This window comes from Barbus barbus, assembly GCF_936440315.1.
Source record: "Barbus barbus genome assembly, chromosome: 48".
Taxonomy (NCBI): Eukaryota; Metazoa; Chordata; class Actinopteri; order Cypriniformes; family Cyprinidae; genus Barbus; species Barbus barbus.
Genome location: NC_136726.1, coordinates 12426367 through 12454161, shown reverse-complemented (window position 1 = coordinate 12454161; position 27795 = coordinate 12426367). Strand labels below are relative to the sequence as shown.

The following is a 27795-nucleotide window of genomic DNA, read 5'->3' as shown; positions in this document are numbered from 1 at the left end:
ACACGTGGGAGCGCACATATTGTCCCTCTCTCGCCTCTAATCTTGCCTGTAGTCATAACGACGAACGGATTCACATCGAGCGACTCCTGAGACCGGCGAGAAGTTCACCGAAGAACCATGAGAACTTTCTCAAGCTTGTTTGTTAGTTTGCCACTTTTTGCGGTGTGTCTTCTTGCTGTTTCATTCTCCACTGCGAGCGGTAAGTGTTTTTGTTTTCGTCTGTGCATTGAGCTATAGAAACAGCATGGCAAACTACATTAATAAACAAAGCAAGTTAAAGTCCACGGTCCTTATCAGTTTGACGTTAAACGTTTTAAATGTCAAGACACCAAACAGCTTCTTTTCTTAATACTTTCGTGTGTGTGTGTGTATTATTGCCTGTGTTTTTACTTTCATAAATTTAGTAATGAATGAATGATGTTTAGTGTCAATCCTCACACTATCGTCTTGTAAACAAGTCCCTGTGGTCATTTAGGTGATGTCTCTCTTAGACCAAAATGTATGTTATTCTGTACTTGCGTTTACCGCCTTGGGCTCTCTGCTTTGTCCTTTTGTTGTCTATACAAAACATCATGTCCTGATTTCAATCCATTACCAGTGACCTACAGGCATTGGCAGACTTTATCATATATTTTGCGTGGTCAGATATGGAAGACCATTTGAGCACCAATTTCATGCCTTTGCTCCTCATGTATGCTAAGATTTTTTTGACAGCATATCTAAATTAATTTCCTTCATATACCCTGAACAAACAAAGAGAGATATGACATTTTTTGTACTTCCCAGGTGTTGTTTTTTTAATGTGTAGATTTCAGTATTCACTATTTAATTGGCCCTATTACTTATTTTAGCCTCCCCGGGTGTTGTTGCTTGTTTAAGAACACACTACCCCATCTGCCGTTGAGCCTCAGGTCATGATCTGGCTCCAGTCTGTAGGTGTGGCTCAAGTGACCAAATCACTGAGTCATTTCCAGTGAATGTGGTCACTTTAATATGCAGCAGAGCCCAACGAGGCCAGGGCACTTCCTGCCACTAACGACCAGTGCAGCAGGACAGGTTTGCGCAAACTTTTGGAAAATTCGTCCTCTTTTCTGCAGAGTTCCATTACTGTAATATTGACTGCTTTTTGATTGGTTTGTGGTTGTGTTCCAGAGAGTTTTCCATGTTAAAGCATTTTCTGTGAAGTTTTCAAATCGTACAGTTGTCGCCTCCTTGATCTTGTTCATTCACACTTCAAGTGATGAAATTGGCGCTCTGTGATGTTAAACAAATAGTTCATCGAGAAAAGAGAATTTTGCACATCATTTACTTATCTTCATGGCTTTCCAACACCTTTCTTCCATGGAGCTCAAAAGCAGATGTTTAGCTGCTCTTTTCTGTTCATTGAAAGTGAATGGTGACAATGCATGACAAAGAGCACCATAAAAGGGGTCTGTATGACTTTTGCAATATGTGACCCTGGACCACAAAACCAGTCTTAAGTCGCTGGAGTATATTTGTAGCAATAGCCAAAAATACATTGTATGGGTCAAAATTATTGATTTTTCTTTTATGCCAAAAATCATTAGGATATTAAGTAACGATCATGTTCCATGAAGATATTTTGTTAATTTCCTACTGTAAATATGTCAAAACGTAATTTTTGTTTAGTAATATGCATTAAGAATTTCATTTGGACAAATTTAAAGGTGATTTACTCAATATTTAGATTTTTTTGCACCCTCAGATTCCAGGTTTTCAGATATATCTCGGCCAAATATTGTCCTATCATATGGAAAGCTTATTTATTCGGCTTTCAGATGATGTATTAATCTCAATTTTGAAAAATCGACCCTTATGACTGGTTTTGTGGTCCACGGTCACACATATTCTTTAAGCCAGTGGTCGACAACAGGCTTAAAGAAAGCTGGCTAAAAGTGGCCCGTCAGCAAAAATATCTGGCCCGCGCCCGCAGCCAGATTATTTTGATAGCGGCTGGTTCTGAAATAGATCTGTCATGACAGCAACAGGTACTCACAATCAGAGTATGTGAGTGGAGCGGTCTGATTTTGAATGGAGCGAGGAGCGGATTTTTTAAAAGTCGGAGCGTCGTGGTTTTCACTCGCTCCAAGAGCGCTCCATCACCGCTCCATCACGAGTACAATTCATGCCAACGACCCGTGATATAACTGCATATTTAGCAAGAATTCACATGCTAAACATATTTAGCTAGCTAGATAGAAAAGGATCATTCAAATCAGAAAGAATGTGAAGGCTATGATGACTGCAGTGGACATGAGCGGGAAGTTATATTTCTCAAGGAATTTATTTGTTGAATTTATTTTGTTCCTTCTGAATATTTTCAGCTGACAGCTGACTTTTTTCTCAGAATTAAGTGATATAAACAATTGCGAGTTAAAAAGTCATAATTCTGAGATATAAACTCAGAACATATCAGCCCCCCCCCCCCCCCCCCCGCAATTGCGATTTTATATCTTACAATTCTGAGAAAAAAAGTCAGAATTGCGAGAAAAAAAGTCAGAATTGCGAGTTTATATCACACAATTCTGTAAAAAGAAAAAAAAAGTCAGAATTGCGAGTTTATATCACACAATTCTGTAAAAAGAAAAAAAAAGTCAGAATTGCGAGTTTATATCACACAATTCTGTAAAAAGAAAAAAAAAGTCAGAATTGTAAGATAAAAGGTCGCAATACCTTTTTATTTGTATTTTTTTATTCAGTGGCAGAAATGTGCTTCCATAGAACTGTGATATTTCAAACATACTGAAATACTTTAAACGCGGAACGGTGTTTCTGATATCAGAGAGCACGGAGTGGAGCGGGAACGGAGTGATTATTAAATGTTCGGAGCGCGGAGGGGAAATTGTTGACGCTCCACTCCGCTCACATACTCTGATCAGACACCGCCACACGAATGTGGCTTTTTGTTAATGACTGTCGCAGGATTTTACAAAGAGTAACAGCTCACTATCAGTTACAAAATACATTGTAACAGTCAGTCACAGGCAATTCTGGTTGCATTTTTCATCAATTAATACCTCAAATTATCCTTTGACTATGTTCTGGCCCACCATCTAGTGGTGAATTTGTTTTTTGGCCTGATGCTAAACTTACTTGCCGACCCCTGCTTTAAGTAAGGAAAAGCTTGTCAAACTTGGTGCCAACCATCAGTAGTACTAAGGGATCTAGTAGCGGTTCACAAGGCATGGAATTTGAATGCATATTCAAATAATGAGATCTGAGATCTACAAAGAAGATTGTCATTAATGCCTTGGAAATCAGTCTGTTCCTCACACAAATCTATATTATGGCCTCAAAAGACTTGGTATATAGTCGTATGGACTATTATTATTTTTTTTGATGGCTTTAGGTGAATTTTGGAGCTTGACAACTGCTGATCACCATTCAGTGCCAGTGTTTGAAAGAGAACAGCATCAGCATTCTGGCTAAAATCTTCTTTTGTGTTTGACGGAAGAAAGAAATCATACACGTCTGGAACAACATGAGGATGATGACGAACTTTTCTTTTTTGAGTGAACTATCCCTTTAAAAGTTTAGAATTGTTTGTCTCACTTATCGGATTGAGAAGGTAAACAGCTTTGGATAGAAGCTGCACTCTCAAGCTGATCTAAGATCAGCACTCATCCATCAAAATCTAGCAAAAACTGCTTAAAATCAGCAAATGCAGACTTTTATCAACACAACCCAGGCCTCTCAGGTCAGCTGACTGAAAGTACGCTAATTATAGCGACTACACAGCCTCCCGCTTTTCACTCGCTCTCTTTTGCAAGAATGTGTTTGCGAGCCGTTCAAAAGCTGTCGCGTGGCCTGTGCCATCTGGCAGCGGGGTCTTCCCCTCCAGGGATGGGCTCATTTGTCCTGACTCCACTCCTAATAGCAGTCCAATGAGGCTTCTTCTCCTGTGATTAATTTTCAATAAGCCCTAATCAATGTTTCATTCATAGGCAGAGCAACATGGCATTTCTCATTTCGCTCCATCTTGGTCTCATGCTCCATTTTCCAATCTGCTGTATTGAATTTTTAAAATCACATATTCTAACACTTGTCAGAAAACTTTTGTTACCAGTTTTTGAACAAATACACAACACTGGATTTATGTCCATTTTGAATCCGTGTAAAAGCATGCCAAATATTATGCTTTGCATTATAGCATTTCCAAGTAAGATTAATTATAAGCCTATTTGCGTTGCCTTAGAGAATGGCTGTTTTCTGTGTACGTCAGAGTGTATTTTTAGTCTTTGTGGGTTATTCTTAAGAGCAGATGGCTGTGGTGTTTTAGAGAAATGCCTTTAGTTTACAGAAATCTCACCTGAAGATGCAAGCTCACTGACAGTTTACAAAAAAAAAAAAGCAGTTTATTGGTCAAAGAACAGTACGTTTATTATGTGCACATTATATCTTTATGGATCATTTGCTTGGTCATTAAGAGGTGCAAGCCAGCGCATTGAGCTGTTCTAGGAGTTTTAACGTGGGATTCAGTGACGTAGGAATGTGAGGTTTGGAACACAGAGTTCCCCAGTGCTGTATGAAGGCATCTTAAATTATGTGCAAATGACTGCATAGCTGAGAAAACACACTGTACATTAACACACACCTACACACATGCATATTCACACCAGCAGTAATGTGGAGTAACAAATCCAGGACACCTTTAGCGTAAAGTGTGAAGCCATAAGCCTTAGAGTAAGCTCCATGGTAGTCTTAAAAGGTAAACTAACACTTTAGAAGTCTAAATATACGGTTGTAACACAAATCAGCACCTAGACACAGATCACCTATTTTTAACAACATAAAAGGTTCCATTACATTACTTTGATGTTGTATACATATTTTATCAGTGTCAGGTCTTAAAGAGGCATTGTGGTTTCAAAAAACAAGAGATACCTGGAATTTATACTGTAGGGATGGTCATTCATTGAAACTCAAATGTAAATATTCTAATATTTTGAGATACTGATTTTTGACTTTCATGAGCTGTAAGCTCTAATCATCAAAATTAAAACAAAAAACCTTTGAAATGTTTTACTTTACATGTAATGAATCTAGAATATATGAAATTTTCACTTTTTGAAAAAAGTTACAAGAAAAAAATTAACTTTTTCACGATATTCAAATTTATTGAGATGCACCTGTAATGTTGGAGATTGGAGAAGAGCCAAAATGAGCTCTCTTGTGCTGCTGTGTCTTGTAGGCACATTTTTATTATTATTACAACATTGTTTAACTGTTATTATGTTGTTATTATATATTATTTATAAATTTTCACTTTTATAACATTTAGATTACCCATGCCATCATCTAACTCTTACAGAATCTTTAAAACTACTGCCAATAATAATGTAATAACACTGTTTAATGTGCACATCTCAAAACCAATTGCATAATTTTTTTTCATACTGTAAATTTTAAGGTTGTGTTATAACCTGAAATTTGTAAGGTTTATAAAAAAAACTGTAAATTTAACATTGTCCATACATAGGTTATCAGCAATATTATGAAAATAAATATTGGCAGCATATCTTCAATAAATATCTTTTTTGTGGGAAGGACGTTTTTGAGTTGTCTTAAAAAAAAAATCAAGGAAATTTTGAATACCCATACATGACCATTTTAAGTCTTTACAATGTCACTAAATTACCATTATCCAACCTATAAATGTCTTTAGCCTACATTGAGTGCACTGCATACTTAGTACAGTTGCATTTCCTGTCTTTTCTTGAATCCCCTAAAATCAAACTGAGATTCGGTGTGTAGGTGTGTTGTTGCTTTTGCGTGCTCTCACATGCACATGTGCAGTGTTTTGGTTGTCCTCCAGTCTGTTGTTTTTGTTTTGCACCTGTTCTTAATACGACCGTCAAGGGTTCTTTTGTTGGTCAAGTGTGCGTGATCCGCTCAGCAGATGTAGCTGAATGACTCCTCATGCCGATGACTCATTTCTAAAGCCCTTCCCTGCTTTTTAAGCGTTATTCGTTATTATGTAATCATTGTACTCATAAGATTGCAGATCAGGTCATGCTTCTTTTTGAAATGACTCAAGTGACGTCCCAGATATATGAAATGAAGGAGCGAGTGGTTTTATGGTTTTGAGCTCTTCTGTTATTTTCAGCTTCGAACTGTTCATTTTGGTTCTTTCAGGGCAGTCGTGGCCTAATGGATAGAGAGTTGGACTTGTAACCCGAAGGTTGTGGGTTTAAGTCTCAGGTCCGGCAGGGATTGTAGGTGGGGGAGTGAATAACCAACACTCTCTCTCCACCCTCAATACCACGACTGACCCTTGAGCAAGGCACTGAACCCCCAACTGCTCCCTGGGCGCTGCAGCATTGGCTGCCCACTGCTCCGGGTGTATGTTCACTACTGTGTGTACACTTGGATGGGTTAAATGCAGAGCACAAATTCTGAGTATGGGTCACCATACTTGGCCGCACTTTCCTTTCCCTTTAAGTTAAAAAATGTAGTATTTTTCTGGCAAACCATAATATTAGCACATCAAATGTGTTTGTTATTGGACTATTTACTTTAAAATTTAAAGTTGAAGTTTGTAATTTTTGTGCCACTAGTGTCACCAAACTCAATTGCAAAAATATTGTAACAGGCCAGCTTTTGGTTCCACTGGTTTTATTCCCAAATTCTTATTTTTAGGTGTTTCCCTTTAAGGCTGCACATTTTTAATATCAGCGCAGTCACAGTAAGAGTGATTTGACCATACTGGGATTGGGTCAATTGCACGTTGGTTATTACTCATTTTGTGAGTTGGCTCAGCACTGCCTGCTTATTTTTTCAGGGTCACAGTTGCCTGGCCAAACTTCATTTCTGCTTTTCTTTGTCCCTGTTTGCGTGCCTCATTTATGAGAGAGCAGTGAACACTCCCACAGTTGCCTGCCTTTACACGTTTAACTCCGAGAAAGACCATGTGATATAGCGCCTAAAGCCATCCATCCTAAAGCCTGTGGGAATAATCTGCTTTCACTCCCATTTCAGAGCTTTTGCTGATCAAAAGGCCAGCTCAGCTGATGAGACGCTGATCAAATGTTTCACTTCATCAAACAGCTTTGCGTTCAGCTGATGTGTTCAGTTCTGTCTAATGGCCTTCCAGAACTCTATTAGGCCAACATTGAGTTCTCTGACAGTTAAACTAGGTTAAGTAGAGCTAGTAAATATTAGTTGATACATCTTGATGTGGATTCCCTGACATGAATTATTATTCACCCTGTTTAGTTTACATGCATATAATCTCAGGTATAGTTAAGCAATAGTTTCCCTAAGAAATTACTCTACCTCATGTCATTCCAAACCTGTATTTTTTTTCTTCCCAAAAGGTATTTTTAAACTGACAAATTAAAGGACATCTACAACTGTTAAAATTCATGTTTTAAAATGTAGTTAAAAATAACAATAAAACTAATTAAATCATTTTTTGACACATAAATACGTATTTAAAACCATGTAATTCAAGTTTAAAAGGTAAAGCGAAATGAAATATTTTTTTTTTAAATGCAATGCTTTTCTTTCCTTTTAAATTTTCCAGTAAAGTTTATTATTATTAGTAGTAGTAGTTTTATTAATTATTAACTATTAATTATAATAATAACAATAAAAACTAAACAATAAATTATTTTTAATGCATAGTTTTTTGCAAATTGCTTTTCAGAAGAACATTTACCAGTCAATTGTATTTATTTATTTATTTGAAGCTTGATTAACTTTCAGTTTCATTGTGTGGAAAAGAGCAGCTTGAACATTCTGCAAAATGTTTTATTTTGCATTTCACAGAAGAAAGAAAATCACATGGGTTTGGAATGACATGAAGGTGGGTAAATGATGGCACAGTTTTCATTTTTGGTATTTTATCCAGTTAGATGCAAAAGTTTGCCCACAAATGTGTCCATGTCAGGACCTCAAAAAAGTGTCAAAGGCATTCCATGCAGATGGACAGCAACGGTTTCTGTTCAGAGTTCCATTTTTATAGAAACAAAAGCAGAATTGTGACTAGCTATGAGTTGAGTTTAAAGTTATTAAGCCACAATGAATTACTTTCAGTTCTCAACTTCTTGTCAATTTTGTCATAACTGTTCGGCAAGAATCCTTCAGGCAAGACAGTTTCTGTTCCCCATGGAGTTTTCTGTGCTTATCTGTGATGGATGGGTTGATCTGAGTTGCTAAACATTTTGTTCCTGGCGTGTTATATCAAAAGCAATTCCAAGGGAATTTTTATTTATTTTTTTTCCAAGAACTAAAATTAGTTTCCTTGACAAGATTGAAAGGAATTGTGCGTTCAGCCTTCTGGTATAGCGTGAAAAGGAGGATGCATTCCATTCCAAAGATAAACATTGCAATCGTTTGGATAAGAAAGTTTCTGTTTATGCAGGCCAGGGATTTATCGTTATCCCAGAAGCTTCAGCCCTGAGCGTGAAGGCCGTTGCCTTTTGTCACAATTAGAGGAGATTGTTCGCCAAATTATGTCTTGGCGTGAAACAAGTTCACACGGTTGAAACCTGCTGTGGAGCTGCTTGAAACATGGGCTAATTTTTATTTCGAGTGCCACTCACCTCGAATAAACTCTGCTGAGTGTCTCCGTTGTGTTATTTTGGATTGGCACCAGGGGAGGACACAACGATGTGCAGGAAGTCTCTCACGGAGGTGTCATTTACACAGAGTTGTGGGAAGCCAGCACAGATTGTGGAAAGTTGTAACTGCAAATTCAAGGCCTATATGTGTCAGGCTAAAATTAACAGTTAAAGATAGTAACAGCTCCAAAAACTGAAGTTGAATCTTGTTGTTTTTTGGTGTCCATTTCAGCATATACATAAACATGTAAGAGGTGCAGTTTCTTTAGCTTAATGCAGCAAAAACGGAAAATTCTGCCATTTTGTTGGCTCCTAGTTCCAAATCCATATATTGCTTATTTTTACCTTCGCTTTTTATTTATTTATTTTATTATCATTACTTACATTTGATCCTTTAGGAGGTTCTTTACTCAATTTATTAAACATTGCATTTTATTTATTATTATTATTTTTATTCTGCTAAATTTCTATTTGCATTTCCATACTTTTTTCCTCAGTCAATTGTTGTCCCATGTAAACATTCCTGACCTTCACAAACAATTTTTATATAGACCACAGGACTGCAAAGACTCTTCTAGAAACATCTGTAATGCTGCGGCTCGTCAGCAATTTGGGTCGTGTCCACTTTGTCCAACCCTAATAAAAACATGACCAAACAGTGAACCCATTGGCTTTTTCACTTTCCTTTTTAAAAGAAACTGAATTCTAAACAATCAGAAGCGTCCCATCGGAAAATACTGCTGATAACTGAATTAAACCCAAATGAGCATTATTCATGAAACACAAAATGAATAATTTCTCTGTAATCCTTCGTAAATTCATGTTGCATGGATTTGAATGTGACAATTTATAGATATATATAAGTATATAAAAAGTCATTCTTTACATGTTTAATGAATGAGTTTTATTGAAAGCTTTGTCCGTAATGAATGTAATATCAAATCCACTATCTTTGTCTTTTCTCAGCTGACAGCTGTGAGGTAAATGTGTGCTTGAACGGAGGAACCTGTGTGACAGAAGCAGGAAAAGATCCTTTTAAATGCATTTGTGCTGAAGGATTCACTGGACCCACCTGCAACGAGACTGATTTTGGTAACAGTCTTATCGGTTATTTATGTAGATATATGTGAACATATGTGCAAAGGTTGTATGCATTTCAGCTAAGGCTTATCATTTCTCACATGACCTTTGTTTTCAGGGCCCTGCAACCCTAACCCTTGTAAAAACGATGGCTTTTGTGAAATCGTCGCCAACTCCCGAAGAGGAGACGTCTTCAGTGAATATGTCTGCAAGTGTCCAATAGGCTTCGATGGAATCCACTGCCAGAACAGTGAGTCGCTTTTATCCAAACTGTTGGATCTGTTTCACGCCAAACGTATAAGTGCTTATCAGCAGACACCTCTGAGAATTATGAAAAACTCAATTGCTGTAAAATCAAATTTACATTAGGATGGAGATCACATCTGCCTCCAAATGGTGATTAATTCTCACAACAGAAATTGTTTAACACATTAGTAAAAGCAGTTTTCTGTTGGTCAACATGGCGAATTTGCATTAGCAACTTAAACGTTGTATGCTGGTTGATGCATTTTATATATTCATACAAGTTTTATTTAGCTTTTATATTTCTTATGAACTTTGTCTGACCATAGCTCCCATGCAAGGACAAATTTGATACTGTATTGCAGAAAGTGTTTTTTAGAAGAGTTTTTTTTTTATTTGCACAGCAAGGCCAACATATCACATGCAGCTGTTCTCTTCATAAATGCATGACTAATTATTTCACCAAGTACCATGGTCTACGTCAATTCCAGGAGCTCTCCGGATGTAATGAGGGCAGATGGTCAAATCTCCGCTATCTTAACCGCTCTAGTCTCTGCTGTCATCTGCTGTTGGCTGAGGGGCGAACAGACCTACAGCCCTCAGCACAAAACACCACAACAAACAGCCAAGTCATGACTGCGTGGCCCCTCACATAGTTCCACAATTTAGATAAATCATATTAGCATGATGCTAAAATGCTCCATGCATCCATGACATGCATCCACAACAATTTAATTTCATAATTGGACATATTCAGTGGAGAATGCATGGTGTTGAACTAGATTTTTGGAAGCAGTATGAATGAATGAATGATGCATTTATATAGCGCTTTTATTGTGTATTGCCATACACCCAAAGCGCTTTACAATCATGTGAGGGTCTCTCCTCAACCACCACCAGTGTGCAGCATCCACTTGGAGTATATAATAGTATATAATAGGATAGGAAGGGTTTAAAAACAAGGGCTTAGTGATGTCTTGCATACAGGAAATTTGTATCAGAGGAGGAGGAAATTTATGAAGAAAGATGCTTCTTTTGCATAATTTGCACTGATGAAACACTCACAATATGATCTAAATCATGTATTAAAGTGAAAGTTCACTCACTTCGCTTCATGTCTTTCAAAACCTGAATGACTATTTTTTTTTCTTCTGTGGAACACAAAATTAGACAATAAGCACAATGTCCATGCTGCTGTTTTCCATACAAATGCAAGTTAATAGGACTGACAAATTCCAAAAATTTAAATAAAATACAATAAAGTAAAATAAAAAAATCATAACTTGATTGACAAATTGATTTGGCCATTTTTTCTGAAATACTATTTAAAATTTGCCTTCAAAAATTTATTATTTTTATTTAAATGAATAAAAAACTGTTACCATCATTCTTCAAAATATCTTTTTTTTTTTGTCTTCCACAAAAAAAATAAATTCATACAGGTTTAGAGCAACACGTGGGTGAGTAAATGACAGAAACTTTCATTTTTGCGTGAACCTTTCTGTTAAGAAAGTAAATAGGGACAATTTTGCTTGATTGTTATTCTCTCATTTTCATTTGCAACCGTATTTTATTCATTATTTTGAGGAGTTCATTTTGATTTCACAGATTCGATGTAAACTTGTTCTTTCACTATCAAGGTATTAATCTGCAAGAAGAGAAAAAGAAAAGCCAGAAATCCCTCTATAATTGAATGCTGCTTTTCTATGCTATACATTGAAGACAGCATTGATTGTTTAGTTCACCACAGAGACTCCCTCATGTTCTCTCTGATTACGGTGGACATTATGGCTTTCAGTGCCAGCTTTCCCACGCTTGATAGCAGGGTTATGATGTTTTGACTGCGTTTAGTTAAGCATGCGGACTCATCTTCAGTGTGGCTGGGAATGTGGCTAGATTAGAACGGCAATGACGTTGAATTGACTGTTTAGAAGTTTCTTAATCCCTCAGGGAGACGTCTAAATCATGCTCGGATGATGGCAAAGATTGTGGAGTACGCAAACTGCGTAGTTTGTGGCAGCACAAATTCAAATATGACTGTAGCGTGGCACACCCACGCTGTCGCACACTAGCCCTGTTGCTGGGGTAAAATGCAAGTGGAGGAGGCAAAGTAAATGAAGTCCGCACACATCCTCGGCTCTCAGCTGGCAGAAATGTTTCACTGACAGCATGAAATTGGTCTGAAAGCCCCGCAAGAGGCTGTGAAATCTATGTCAAAAGCTTTTACGCAGTGGAGCACTGGTCACATTAGCTGAGCTGATTGAAATAGAAACCTGCTGGAGGGTTTAAATGCAGAATCAGTGCCTCTCTTGTGTGTCTGCAAGTAAGTCGAAGAGTTAACGAAGCGCTTGACTCCTGCATCTAAAGCTAGCTAGCTAAATTGGTGCTGCCCTTTTGCTACTACGGTGTAATTTTCTTATTTTCCAGTGAATAAGAGCTAGTTTTCTCACTCGAATTTCTCACCTCTAATTGCTGTATTTTTCTCAACGAGTGTCTTTATTTTCCTTTTTTCTCACTAATCTTTCTCAGCATTGCGGTCAAGGGATTTTAATGGCTGGTTAGGGCTTTAGCACAAAGCATTTCTCAAACTTGTCCACAGCAGTGTGGTATTTATATACTGTTATGGTATTTATTGATATTTTAAATTAGCTTTTATTTTTATATTTTCAGTTTTCATTTTAGTTAGATTTAATAAATGATTTTGGTTATATTATATTAGGAGTTTTATACATTATTTACTTTTTTGAGTTTTAGTTTTAGTAATTACATTATTTCAGTTGTCAAGGCAGCAAGTTTTTTAATTAATGAAAACTATATAAATAGTAATAATTTTAGTTAACCGTAACATGTTCCATTGATCATGGCTGATAAAATAAAATAAAATGACAAAAAGCACTAACATTGGATTTATTGAGTAAATGATCATCTTATTAATGTTTTTGTTGTCTCATTTCCTTGACTGTACTAACATGTCACTGTTCAGATCAACTTCTTAGTTAGATGTCCAAATTGCACCTTATTTTGGTCAAGAATCGCCCAGTTAGACAGGAAGAGACAGTAGGACGAACATAGAAAGCAATCAAATAACACTTAGTTTTGTTTTTACTCATTTAGTGACAAGCGAGTAACGATTATAGATTATACACCAACAATAGGCAGACATGGATTATGCAAAAAATGCAGTTTAAAGCTCCGATTCATCCAGCAGTCAATTTGGGTCAGTCCAGCACAAAGTGACCGCTCTTAACACCTATAGGGAAGTATTGCTCGCTGACCTCTGGAGGTTTGGAAGTGTTTCAGCATGTCTGAGCACTGTGTTGGCACTGGACCACTGTGACCGGTCACACCCAGTCACACTCCATCTGCACACACCAGATAATCCCACTGATTTCCTTCAGTTTTGCTGGAATGTTCTATTGCAGAGTGACTTTCTGTCTTTTTTCTCTCCGATTAATGCCCCCCCCCCATAACATATATTGCCCTTAAGGCACATGAGGGTCGTTATACACCCTTGCTCTGCATCATCATGTTGACCTTTTATTAATTCTGACACACTTGTGTTTGAATCATGTTGGTGATCTGACGTGGCGCTGTTGCTCATAAATGGATTAGAAACTTTAGCAGGTCTACCTCAGCCTCCTATATCCTCTTAATGAACGACTGTAAAGATCCAGTCGTGCGGAGATTATGCTATGCCATATGTGGGTTTCCTTTATGTCCCCTTAATTCTGGGTCGCCATCGTAACCATTGTTAGTTGAAAACTTTATGAAATGTTTTTTTTGTTTTGTTTTTTTTTTTAAGTATTTCTGGCCTTAATTTTATACCCACATCCACATCCTGGACAACATTATTGTAGTTAACTGAGTGATACATCTCTAACTCAATGAGCAAACATTTCTCGAACAGCAATTTTCCAAGACCCTGAACATGAAGAAAAACCATGATCAGTTGTTCGCGTTGCTGGGATTGTATGAAATCAGTGCACATGTAGTTCATGTTGTAGTTCATAGTAGTGAGTCGTCACTATAGAAAAATGTACTTTACAGTAAAAATGAAATACTATATTTGGACAAATGAATACCATAAAAAAAAAAAATGCAGGTATATATATATATATATATATATATATATATATATATATATATATATATATATATATATATATAAAATATAAACCTGCAAGTTTTTTTACCACCTCATCTGCCTCTTCCTCTCTGTTTTCTTGTTGCTTTTTTTGAGATTTTATATGCAGTAATATTGACAATAAGAGCCCACTTTAGTGCCTGCATTAAAAATTCTAATGACATTGCATTACATATGTTATTACATTTATACATTACAAAATGTATATTTTATCATTTAAAATATGAACATTTAAATAAAAAATCTTTAAAATGAATTACACTTGGTTTGATTTTGTTAAATAATTAAGTGATATTCATATGAGAGATGTTTAGAGTTTTTGCGCTTTAATAAAGAGATTTGTATTTAATAAATGTAAATAAAATGTAGAAAAATATTTATTTATTTAATAAAGAGTTCTATTTGGAGATGTTTCGTAAATGAAATTGTTGAGGGAATCAGAACTAAAAAAACTATTCAAGCAATTAGAATGTGTTTAAATGTTTATTATGGCCGATACATAAATAAATTTAAGTGACTTTAAAAGATATTTCATGTTACAAACTTCATTTGGAAACCATTTTGCAGAATAAATATAGATATTAGATCATTTTATCTTTTGAAGCAAAGAATTTGATCTTTATATTTTATCTTCAAGTACCTCAGAGCATTGTAGGAGTTGCATGTTGCCACCTAGAGGCACAAAAAGTGCAAAAATTTTTGCTTTATTCTTGACAACTGTTTTGCTTGTCCAGACCAGTTTTGAAGAGTTTTACAGAAACCTTATGATTCCCGCAGATGTGAATGACTGTGCCGGCCAGCCCTGTCAGAATGGAGGCACCTGTCGAGATCTTGATGGCGATTTCACCTGTAAATGTCCCTCACCCTATGTGGGAAAGCACTGCAATCTGCGTAAGTAGGACACTGCCAGTACACATGTCCACAAACTGTTTTTAATTTTTTTTACTCCACATATCTGGCTTTCCATTTGGTGACTTCATTCAGCACACAATGGCTACGTCTCTCCTGTGAATGATGTCATCACACTGTTTATCCATCTGTCTGTCGCACAGTAAGCCTGTTTGTCTCCTGAGTGCTTGAATATCTGCTAATGTCTGGTTCTGGTTCCCAGGATGCATCTCTCTGCTGGGAATGGAAGGAGGAGGCATCGCAGAGTCTCAGATTTCTGCCTCTTCTGTGTACTACGGTATTCTGGGACTGCAGCGCTGGGGACCCGAATTGGCCCGACTGAATAACAAGGGACTCGTTAATGCTTGGACCTCTGCGACACACGACAAGAACCCCTGGATCGAGGTAAACAAGTCTGTTCGGTTTACTGGTTAAATACATATTTGGAGTTCAAATATTTTTGTGCTGACCCAAAAATGACTAATTTAATGACTTATTTAATGATAGATCAACCTGCAGAGGAAGATGCGTTTCACTGGCATCATTACCCAGGGTGCCAGTCGCATGGGCACAGCCGAGTTCATCAAAGCCTTCAAAGTGGCATCCAGTTTGGATGGGCGAACCTTCACCATGTACAGACCTGAGGGCCAGAGCAAAGATGTGGTGATGACAAATGTTTCTCTTTATTTATTAATTTTTTTTGTGACAGTTTTAGTTTGAACTTTTTGGGTGTTTGTTTAACTGTGAGCACTTTTAGTCAGATGCAGTTGTTAAAACAATCATATATATAATTTCCTCTTTTAAATATTATAAAAGAGTTTCTGATTATTTCACTGTTTGTTTAGATCATCATAATTTTTTTTGTGTGTGTGTGTACATACACACACACACACACACACACACACACACATATATATATATATATATATATATACATACACACACATAGATATATATACATATATATATATATACACACACACACATATTTATATTTGTCAAATGTTTCATAACCTGAAATTATATTATATTTTTGAAATAACTAATGAATGTATGCATTTCTGTTCTCCAGATCTTTGTTGGTAATATGGACAACGATGGGACAAAGACTAATTTGTTTGACCCTCCAATCATAGCTCAGTACATACGAATCATTCCTCTTGTGTGCCGTAAAGCATGTACACTGAGACTGGAGCTGGTGGGCTGTGAACTCAACGGTAAAGTCCTAGTGATATTTTTGCATGTTTATACATTCTTAAGAATAGATTTATGGAAGCCAAAAGACAAAACAACTCCACTAGTATATGGTAATACTGCTGTGGTTTTATGGAAGAAAAAGTGAGCAAGCAGCATCACAATTTCCTGCTCGTGTTCGTTTGTGGTGAAGTTAAGGACCGCAGCCTGTTTGGCTGAAGGAATAAAGTCACATCTTCCCAAACCGGGACTCTAGCCAGTAAACGTTCTGAGCAGAAACCTCTCAGACATTTGACTTATTTAGCACATTTGACACAGTTTTGAGCTGCATATAGTGATGATGAATAACACTGGTTAATTTGTGTGGTATGTGCTTGGTACATTTCGTTCTTGTTTTCTGCAAGCGTTTAAGAAAGATCAAGTCTTTTCTTGATTATTTGTTCAAAATATTATATTATATTATATTATTATTCTCATATCGTAAAAGTAGGGATGCACTGATACATTAGAATATTTTGACTGATATGATAAACTGATAATTATTTTCATGTTTTGGCCAATAATTTACATGGATAAATAAACAGGATTAATTAGTGAATAATTACAATTTATTTTAAAGTGATCATATTTATTTATAATATAAAATTAATTAAAAAAAATTATACAATTTAATAAATTAATAAAAACTTCATAATGAATTATAAAATTAAAATGAATGTATAAATTATGTAATTGGCCAATTCTTATATTATATTATGAAAAACAATATAGATAGATAGATAGATAGATAGATAGATAGATAGATAGATAGATAGATAGATAGATAGATAGATAGATAGATAGATATTACTAGTTTAATATTATAATAATATACAAAACTACTGTATACAATTATGATCTCAGTTGGCATCTCAGTATTATAATGTACAGTATTAACAATAGATATTCACTTTTAGATTAAACATTTATCAGTGTTATTAAATTATTACTGTTTTTAAAGATTAATTTAAGTGAGCTTTACATCATGGAAATGTCAATCTAAATGTAAAAACAGAGGAAATTAGCAAGAACGATACAATATTGAATATCAATGATACTAATAATTTAAAAAAGTCTAATATCAGCCGATATTGTATGTTATATTTTGCATCCCTACATGAAAGTCTAATTACTAATCACTGAAATGCTGCAGGTGTCAATGTTTCATTCACTGTTCCATCTGACTGTCCATCACAGCACGCTTCACACACTGCCGGCTCTCGCCCGCATGCGCTTCACACACACCCCATCACACACAGCATCTTGCCGCTCATCTGCATGAAACTTGCTCAGCACTGATGTGGTTTCTGCCGCTTGTGCTGACACGCTTCCCATCCATCTCTCTGCCACTTCCTGTCCCGTCCCGTCCCGTCCCCTCCCTCTTTCTTTTGTCTCACTTCACAGTGTATTTGAACACGACAGGTTGCTCCGAGCCGCTAGGTATCAAGTCACGGCTGATCGATGACAGGCAGATGACAGCTTCCAGCACTTTCCGCACCTGGGGGATCGAGTCGTTCACCTGGCACCCGCATTACGCTCGTCTGGACAAGCAGGGCAAGACCAACGCCTGGACAGCAGCCACCAATAACCGCTCCGAGTGGCTGCAGGTGAGATGACAAACTTGTAAGGCTGTGAAGTGACAGAATCACTTCAGATATTTACATTTACAGTCATCTGGAGTGAGTCTTTAACTGAATCAAGTTACATTTTTAAGATTTTTGTAGTCTTATATTTTGTAAAGCGGCAATGCAAAGGCAATAATTTTGTGGAATATTATTACAATTTAAAATAACTATTTTCTATTTGATTATATTTTAAAATGTAGGGTAAACGTACCTATTAAGCTCACGTATCCATTTAAGCACACTTCTATTTTTGAGATCAGATTCTAAAAAGAAAAAATAATTTATTATCCTACTTGATGTCTTAACCAATGGATATGTTTGTTACTATATACCTCCTATAGTTTGAAGTCAATCAGATCATTGCACGCTGAGATATGTGTCTCCACGTGTTCACACTGTCTGGCGGCCATTTTGAAAGCTGTCTAAAAACTTTCACCAAAAGAGGAGCCCCTTAAATGTGCGTTTTTTTAGACGCCTTTATTTTGGGTAAATTTCACTACTTTTTGTAAAATTAAGAGATTAATGTTCAGACTTTTACATATTATAACCTGGAACTTGGATGTGGGAAATAATTACATTAGATCCAAAAGATAGTTTTAGCAGCACAGCGCAGATGCTACAGAACACAGTTAGCTGACTAGCTGTAGAAGATTCTGTGCTACGCTAATATATTACTTCACAAGCATTACTGGCTTGTACTTTTACATCCATAATATTATAAATTGACAGTTTATTGCTGGTCTGTGGTTTTACAGTGCTGTAAGTTTTAAAGATTTCGTATTATTTTAAGGTGAGTTTAAAGGGTGCACTAATATGAAAATCACACAGCTTCAGTGTGACATCAATAAGAAAAAAATATAATTTCATAGATATTGTTAATAATAGTTGTTCATATTAAAATATGTATGAACTTAATACATGACCTAGACTATTTATTTAGCACAAATCCTGTCATTTTAATAAATATTACATTAAATTTATAAAAAATTGTTGCTGCTCCAATTAAGCTCAGTGTGTTCTCTTTAAGCTCTTCCACATTGAACGTCTATGTAAATACTTCATAAACAGACTTTAAATATTAATTGATGGTCGTCACGTTAAGTTAAGTTTAATCGATTTTCTATGGATTCTGTCGACTCAAATCTGCAGACTGGCTCTGATCTTTGGCAACTTGCATCAACTTCTCCAGACTGTAAATATGTGGAAAATCAGGACAAAAATCATGTAGTGTATTATGAGCTTAATGGGAACAGGGGTGTGCTTAAAGGGTACAGAAATGTAACCATTAAGCACAGCTGGACTTTTTGAATTTAATGATGTATATCTTAATTGAAATGCTTTTGTCATTTAAAATAAAATTAAATATTTTTATGTGAGAGATTAATATTTTATTTTAACAACTTTTTGTACTGAACCCAATATCTTGTGCACTAAAGATGTCTCAATGTAGATTTTGGTGAACTTAATAGGTACGTTTACCCTAATTTATTTATTTGATGCAAAGTTGAATTGTCAGCATCATTACTCCAGTTTTCAGTGTCAAGATTCAAGATTCAAGATTCAAGATTTTTATTCATCACAAACACAATTATACAGAGTATAACCAGCAGTGAATTGTAAGTCAGGTCCGCTCCAAGGACAGTGCAATTAAATAGAATACAAATATTAAGAAAAAGAAAAGTTGAAAATATAAATATGTGCAGGTCAGTATGTTGTTGACTTAAATAGTAATAAAGAGGAATGTGCAAAAAAGTTGTACAGGGTATTTAAATAATATGAGGCAATATGAGGTAGAGAAAAATTATGAATAGCTTATTGATATAGTGATATTTACATGGAGTCAAGTGATGTTATGACAGAGTTAGAGTTTAGGACCCTGATGGCCTGGGGGAAGAAGATGGGCGTTTGCCATCAGGCTGTGGAAGCAAAGTGAATAGATGGTTACCAGGGTGATTTGAGTCCTTGATGATTTTGACAGCTCTATTTTTGCAGCGTTTGAGGTAGATGTCCTGCAGAGAGGGGAGAGCAGACCCTGAGATGTGCTCAGCTAAGCGCACAACTCTCTGTAGTGCTTTGCAGTCCTGATTGGAGCTGTAACCATACCACACTGAGATGCACTCAGTGAATATACACTTCTATGGTCCCTGAATAGGAGTCAATACACTTTCTATGGTCCCTGAATAGAAAGTTTTCAGGATTGCTGGTGAGACCCTGAATTTCCTCAGCTGTCGCAGATGGTACAGTCTTTGCCTGGCTTTCTTAACCTGTGATTGGATGTGTGTAGTCCAAGTCAGGTTCTCGGATATGTTTACACCGAGGTACTTGAAGCTACTCACTCTCTCCACAGGGGTCCACGATCAGCTCTTTAGTTTTGCTCACATTCAGAGAGAGACAGTTGTCCTGGCACCATGATGTGAGTCTCTCTACCTCATCCAAGTATGCGGACTCATCATTGTTGGAGATGAGGCCCAGAACCACAGTATCATCAGTGAAATTGATAATAGATGTGGAGCTGCGAGAGGACACGCAGTCATGCGTCTTGAGAGAGTAGAGCAGGGGACTCAGGACACAGGCCTGTGGGGCTCCTACGTTCAGGGTGATGGAGTTTGAGGTGAACTGGCCAACCTTCACCACTTGAGGTCTGCCGGTGAGGACGTCTTGAATCCAGTCACAGAGTGAGGAGTTTAGGCCGAGGTCTGTGAGTTTAGAAGCCAGCTTGATGGGGACTATAGTATTGAAAGCTGAGATATAGTCAATGAATAGCAGCCTTACATAATTCCCATTGTTGCTGTCCATGTGTGTGAGGGAAGAGTGGAGGACATGAGAGATGGCATCGTCAGTAGATCTATTGGGGCGATAGGCAAACTGAAGCGGGTCCAAAGTAACCGGGATGGAGGAGCAAATGTGGCTCTTTACAAGTCTTTCAAAAATCTTCATGACTATAGATGTGAGGGCAACTGGGCGATAGTCATTCAGGCAAGAGGGTTTATTGTTCTTTGGCACAGGGATAATGACAGATTTTTTAAATGCGGTGGGAACCACGGAGGTAGCAAGGGACTCATTAAAGATAGAAGTGAACAAACCAGCGAGCTGATCGGTGCAGGACCTCAGAACACGGCCGGTTATCCCATCAGGTCCGGCTGCTTTCCTGACGTTCACTTTCTTTAGCGCCCTCTGAACCTCATCCTCCGACACGGTGATTACAGGATCATCGCTGCTCTGCCTGCTGCTTCCTGATGCGCTGGACGGCAGAGTCGCGCCGCTGCCGTTGCAATCGAAGCGGCCGTAGAAGGTGTTTAACTCGTCAGCCAGCAACGGATCTGCTCATATTCCCGGTCAGAAGAGCCTCGTTGTAAGCGGCAGCGCGTGTGTTAACCGCAGCACAGATAGTTCTGTTCACCCACGGTTTCTGATTGGAGAATGTCCTTATCGTTATTGTTTCTGTAGCTTGCTCGTTAGCGTGTTTACAAAGCTTAATGCTACATCCGTGAACTCGCTGATGTCAGATGAACTCGCCCGGAACATGTCCCAGTCGATGTCATCAAGAGCCGCCTGTAGCATAGCCTCTGAGTGGGAGGAACAGCGCGTCACTACTCTTTGCACCGGGGGATCCTGAACGAGCCTTTGTTTATATTCCGGTGTGAGGAAAATGGCTGCATGGTCCGATTTGCCAAAAGCCGGTAGTGAGCGGGCTTTGTAGGCATTCTTAAACTGAGTGTAGCAGTGATCCAGTGTATTAGGTCCTCTAGTTGGACAGGATACATGTTGATGAAAGTTCGGCATGACCTGCCTGAGGCTAGCTTTGTTAAAGTCTCCCGCGATGATACAGGCAGCGTCAGGATGTTTGTTAATGTAGCTGCTGAGCACATCGTGAAGCTTAGACAAAGCCAAGCCGGTGTCCGCCTGTGGTGGAATGTACACAGCAGTAACAATGATCGATGAAAACTCCTGGGGCAGATAAAATGGGCGGCAAGTAATGGAAAGATGTTCCAGATGAGGCGAGCAGGAACGCGACAGAATGGAGATATTTCTGGGATCACACCATTTCTTGTTAATCATGAAACACCCTCCTCCGCCCCTGGATTTACCGGCCTCTGCTGTTCTGTCCGGATATGTTTACACCGAGGTACTTGAAGCTACTCACCCTCTCCACAGGGGTCCCACTGATCATAAGAGGAGTGTAGGGCTGCTGCTGTCTCTTCCTAAAGTCCACGATCAGCTAAAGAAACACACTCCTCCGCCCCTGGATTTACCGGCCTCTGCTGTTCTGTCCATCCGAAAAACAGAGAAGTCATCACTTCGTATTACAGCAGTGTCCGGGACCGAGGACGAAAGCCATGTTTCGGACAAACAAAGGATATTACAGTCCCTTATGTCCCGTTGGAAACTAATCCTAGTTCTAAAATCGTCCATCTTATTCTCCAAGGATTGGACATTTGCGAGCAGAATGCTCGGAAGAGGAGGACTGTGAGCCCTTTTCCTGAGTCTTTACCTGATTTTCCTGATCTCTAATCCCAGCGCGTTTCCCGCGGTGTTTCTTGATCTGTCGCCTCGGGGGGGTTATTGTTTATCTCCGCGTTCTGAAGAATCTCCAGAGGCCACGATGGATTCGTGGATAGAGTGTCCTGGAACAGGTTAGTGTAGCAGTTTCCAATGTCCAAAAGTTTTTCTATGTTATAGATGATCAGTGCCGATGTGAAATGTGTAAAAAGAGAAAGTAAAAGTAAGTAAAAATGTAAATTAAAGCAAAATCTGAGCGGAGCGACGTGGACGGCGTCCGAACACAGCGGCGCCATCTTGTCATTCAAGATGTCACAGGATCTTTCAGAAATCATTCTGATTTGCTAGATTGGTGCACAAGAACATTTAATTGTATTCATAGCAGTGTTAAAAACAGTTGTGCTGCTTAATAGTTTTGTGGAAATCGTGATACATTTACAAAAGGTTATACAAAAGTGGCATATATTTAAAGTAGAAATCCTTTATAACATCATAAATGTTTTTACTGTCACTTTTGATCAGTTTAATGTCCGTGATAAATTAATTTGTTTAATTTTTTTTTTTGTACTAACCTCAAACTTTTGAACAATAGTGTATATATATCACTCCAACTTTAAACAAAGTAATTTTTATTTAGCGGGAGTATTGCCTGGATACTGTCCAAGTTGACTTTGAGTGTCTTCCTTTCTGTTAACGTCTGGCAGGGTTTGCATAGGAAATGAATTCATTCTTGATTGTTGCTTTGGGATCCTAGCACATTTACACATTGGATGACCTTTCAGAGGCTGAACGCAGTCAGATTGCCCTGATTTTCAATCTGCACTGTCCTGAGAGGCTATCATTTACAAACAGTAATCCTCTTACAATTACGAAATTATCTGGAGGCCAGTAGTGAATCTGTCATAACACAGATCATTATAACTAAATGCCAGTTTTTTGATGTAAGACCACTTGCTGAGTTGTTGTTTTTTTTTCTTTCTTTTAGGTGGACCTGCTCAGACCAAAGCGCATCACAGGGATCATCACGCAAGGGGCCAAAGACTTTGGTAACGTGCAGTTTGTGTCCACCTTTAAAGTGGCTCACAGTGACGACGGCAAGTACTGGACTATACTCAAAGACGACAAGACAAAAACAGATAAGGTTGGTTTTTAACCATGATTTGATTCCTCAGTTTAAGTCAACATGAAATCAAAATTGACCCCTAATTACCTAGTTCCTTTTGAATCAAGTCTTATCCTGAACTACACATTAAAGGTTTCACTCAGAACTCAAATGGGTTGAAAATCTTCGTCGATTTAATTTAAATTTTTGTTTTTATGTTTAGTGGCTGTGATCAGTGTCATATTAAATAAAACTATTAAAAAAATCTTTGTTAAAAAACATAATAAGTAATAGTATAAGATTGAATGTAAAAATAACAAGTATAAGATGGAAAAACTTATGTAAAATAATTTTAGTCAAGACAACTCTCGGGATAGATTTATTAGTGTAAATAGGTTTGGTATTGGCGGACTAGATCTTAAGTTTATGATCTGAGCATTTAGCAGACTTGCTTCTGCTAAATGTTTGGATCATATAATGAAAAGGAAACATGCTGCTGCTAGAGAGCGGAAGATCCCCTCTAGCAGATCTAGACAGGTGGTGCTGGGGAGGAGTTGGGCTAAGATGAGGACCTATATAACACGCAAACATGGTATTCATTGAATTTGTCCAGGTTATATAGGTAAACAGTAATGCGTATGTAAATCCGATTGGCTGGAAACATTGAATCGAATGAGCCAATTATAATACAAGTAAAATTTCATGGCTGAACTATTGATTAAATATTATGTTTCATACTATGTTTGTTTGTATGTTTTAGTGCAAGTTTTCAGTCTTGTAAATCTAAACTATTAAAATGGTTTTGTTAATTAAAATAAAGCAAAATTCAAATAAAATATAAATATTTCATGAAAAACTTGGAAAAAAAGGAAATTTAAGATTTAAGAAATATAATTTAAGAAATGTTGCCTTGATTGCAATAACTGAAATAAAATAAGTTGAAGTACTAAAATTATTAAAAGTAAAAATTAATATATAAATTAAAGCTAAATAGAAGGGAAAAAAATTTATAAAATGTAAAAAGCACTAAAATATTCAAATGAAAGCTATTTCAAACCATGAATAAATACTATAATAGCATATAACTAATAAAATAAAACAACTATATGATGTTTATGTGCTCAGCATTGGTCTACTTTTAGGATCTGTGAATTCAGTATGTCAAAATGGAACTGTGAATTCTATATCAATGTGCTGATCAATTAAATATGTCAATATGCCAATAATTATAAAACTTAAAGGGATAGTTCCCATAAAAATGAAAATTCTGTCAGTTTATTCACCCTCATGTCATTCCAAACCTGTATGAGTATGACTATCCTTCCTTCTGTGGAACATAAAAGAAGATATTTTGAGGAAACGTAGGGTTTTTTAAATGGACAAAAAAAGTTGAAACATTCCTCAAAATATCATCTTTTGCATTCCACAGATGAAAGTTAGTCTCTCAGGTTTGAAATGACGATGACAGAATTTTCATTTCAACAGATTCCGAACTTCGCTCTCATCTTTTCTCATCTGGCCACAACACTGGCCTCACATCTTGTGTACATTCTGCTTTTTTCCCCCGATCAGTCTGTCACGTCCTTGTCTCACCCCATCTTTATTTCCTTCTGCTTCACCTGCAGATTTTCCCTGGCAACAGCGACAACAACGTGCACAAAAAGAACGTGTTCGAGCCCCCCTTCTACGCACGATTCGTCCGCATCCTGCCGTGGGCGTGGCATGAACACATTACGCTGCGAATGGAGCTGCTGGGCTGTGATGAGTAGAACTCTTCCCTCTCCATCTCTCTCACTCTCTCTCATTCTCTCTCTCTCTCTCTCCTTCTCCTCTTTTATACTTCCCTCCATTCCTTCTTCCCTCAACCACGCCTGCACTGCCTCACTCTTAGCAACAGAGGGCACCATCGCCACACCACCCTGCACAGCTGGGGACCCATGTCACAGCAGCCAGCAGCAAATGATGCTCAAATCCACAGCGTGACGCGTTTAGCATTAAATATTTTGTACTAACGATAGTCTGATGCAGTGGCCATTTGAAGATGAAGTCAATGCTAATATATATTAAAGTTAATTTACCCTAGATGACCATATTAGAAAATAGCTCAAGTTTTTATAACTTTGTGTTACAAATGAGTTGTAACAATTGCATTTCTTTTTCTGTCAAATAAGACTAAAAACTCAATTACAATCAATTGGAAAAAGACTGTACATACCAAATAAGTCGCCATTTATTTATTTATACAGGAATCAGTGTGTTAGGTTGGTTGTAAATGCAGTCAAGCTGATTTATATCTTATCTTATGAAGTAGTTTAAATTAGCAAGTGATGAAGTCACAAAATATGGTTGTGCTTTATGCTAATTTGTATATTATGTAATGAAAGTAGCCATTTAATCATATGTTTCTTGTATAAAATATTTGGTTTAAGTCAATTCAATTTTTTTAAATAGGCTAATGCATTTTTTTTACAGCCTCATCAAACCTAAATATAAAATGTGACAGTCAATCATTTATTATTATTTGATCACTTTTGTTTAATTTGAATGGCCACGGATCTCAGGTGCAGTTCGATCAATTTGCAGTGTGCTACTGAATTTTTTTTTATTATTTTATTCCAGCACTATTCTGTAATAAACCACCTTTTTGTGGTACAAAAATACTTAAAAGCCAAAGTGGTCTCATGTTTTCCTTATTATGATGTCAGAAAATGTGTAATTTTTTTTTTTTAATGTGGCCACACTTGCATTATAAGCTTTGATGTACCCTGTCACAAGCTTGGTTGTATAATGAGATTCAGGATGGGTGCAAATCTAATTTAGAATAATTTTTACGGTGGCACTGAATCTCTGATATGACCTTCCAATCTACATAATGTTTTCAAAATGATGCATTGTGACCCCCCCCACCCCAACCCATCCACTCGAATAAATTTACAATTTTGGGCTTGTGCAATATGATATGAGTATTAATATAAATTAATATTAATAGAGCTCTAGGAGAAAATATATGGGCAGTATTTCTCTGAGAGATTTTCTCAGAAGAATTGAAGTGGTATTCAAGGTAATAAACACTGAAGAATATTCTAATGATACAGCATGATTTCTGAATTTAGGCTGCATGCGTTTTGATTTTCTTTGGTATGGATTCTGTACTGTTCTGTTAGCATTTGATTTTTCTTAGAGAGTTGTTTTCATTGCAGTTTACTGCACATCGACATTATTTCTTTTCAGTGTGCTCTTAAACTTTTTGTCTTTTGTAATTTGTTTAATGCCTCATACTGTAGCACTCTTCTTGTGTTCAGATTGTTTAGACTAGATGCATTTCCTTAGTATTTCTTGAAATATTTTCCTCATGTTCTCAAGTGTAGAAACAAATAAAGAATATTATAGATACTTATGGACTATCAAACATGTTGTGTCTTGTTATGAAGCCAATCTTTGGATATTTCCTCAACATTCTGGAAATCATCAACATTCTCGAGTCTTCTATTAACCACAAAAAAGTCACAAATTAAATATAAAATATTCATATTTTTCATATTAAATAATATTATCTTTGATAATGATGTATTTAACATAATATAATTATGATTAATAATAATATCAGTAATAGTAATAGTATAATGAATATAATATTAAATAATTTAAAATTATTATTTTATTGTATTGTGTATGTTTATGTATTTGTACCCTAATAATAGTATAAAATAACATAATGACATGCATTTAAAAAATATATATAATATTTTATTTTAAGTGTGTATATTGATAATTATATCATTATTTATGTATGTATTCATTTATTCTGTATCTTTGCCAAATAGGCCCTTAATACAAACTCCCTTTATTCTGATTGACTGGGACACACTAATATACAGGCTCTAGAGGCTCAAAGCAGGAAGGCAGGAGAGAATCAAGTGATAGTATAAAGAATGGCAGGAAAACACCGATGGGCAAAGCAAGGAAGGATTCTTTTCTGGAAAAACAAGGCTATTTTGGATGAGGTATTGTGGCAAATGTTTTGTCAGGAGCAAACATTCTTTGCTTTCTAATAACATCTCTACAAAGGAAATCTTGCCTCGTTCGCCTCATTGCTTGACAAGTTTATGAGGGGTTGTAAACTGGGTCAACATTTTTCAAAATCACCCTCAACGTCAAAATCATCAGTATAAACAAAAGTATTACTGGAGTTTCACTGCAAGCTTTTTTTGATGGAATCTGCCAACACAAATAAATCAAAAACCCACAAAACTGTGTGGCTGAATTCCATTCATTCACATGCATATACAGTCATTCAGAAGATGATGTTTGGAAGCACTTACATATATTGTTCAAGCCCTTTCAGAGCAGTTACTCATAGGGAACACAATCTCAAAGAAACACCCTTTAAAATTT

The 27795-nt window shown here is 36.8% G+C and overlaps 1 protein-coding gene across 2 annotated transcripts; it reads left to right on the top strand.

Annotated features, from left to right (window-relative positions):
- On the top strand, nt 1–26806 carry LOC306866351 (lactadherin-like). 2 transcript variants are annotated; one of them, XM_079411505.1, is made up of 10 exons: nt 1–199; nt 9552–9677; nt 9784–9915; nt 14830–14943; nt 15164–15345; nt 15448–15603; nt 16013–16157; nt 17596–17780; nt 23284–23439; nt 25026–26806. In XM_079411505.1, the coding sequence occupies exons 1-10, from the start codon at nt 118–120 to the stop codon at nt 25167–25169; spliced, it is 1422 nt and encodes a 473-aa protein (XP_079267631.1). In that variant the 5' UTR covers nt 1–117; the 3' UTR covers nt 25170–26806. The 2 variants fall into 2 exon arrangements, with proteins under 2 accessions (XP_079267631.1, XP_079267630.1); XM_079411504.1 differs by having other exon boundaries at nt 5–199; nt 17578–17780.
- Nucleotides 26807–27795: the final 989 nt, after the last annotated feature.

What these genes read in the sequence shown, in the direction of transcription:
- LOC306866351 (XM_079411504.1), top strand. Translation starts at nt 118, where the DNA reads ATGAGAACTTTCTCAAGCTTGTTTGTTAGTTTGCCACTTTTTGCGGTG. An exon ending in ACAAGAACCCCTGGATCGAG is followed by an intron (nt 15,346 to 15,447) that starts GTAAACAAGTCT and finishes ATTTAATGATAG; the next exon opens with ATCAACCTGCAGAGGAAGAT. An exon ending in ACAAGACAAAAACAGATAAG is followed by an intron (nt 23,440 to 25,025) that starts GTTGGTTTTTAA and finishes CTTCACCTGCAG; the next exon opens with ATTTTCCCTGGCAACAGCGA.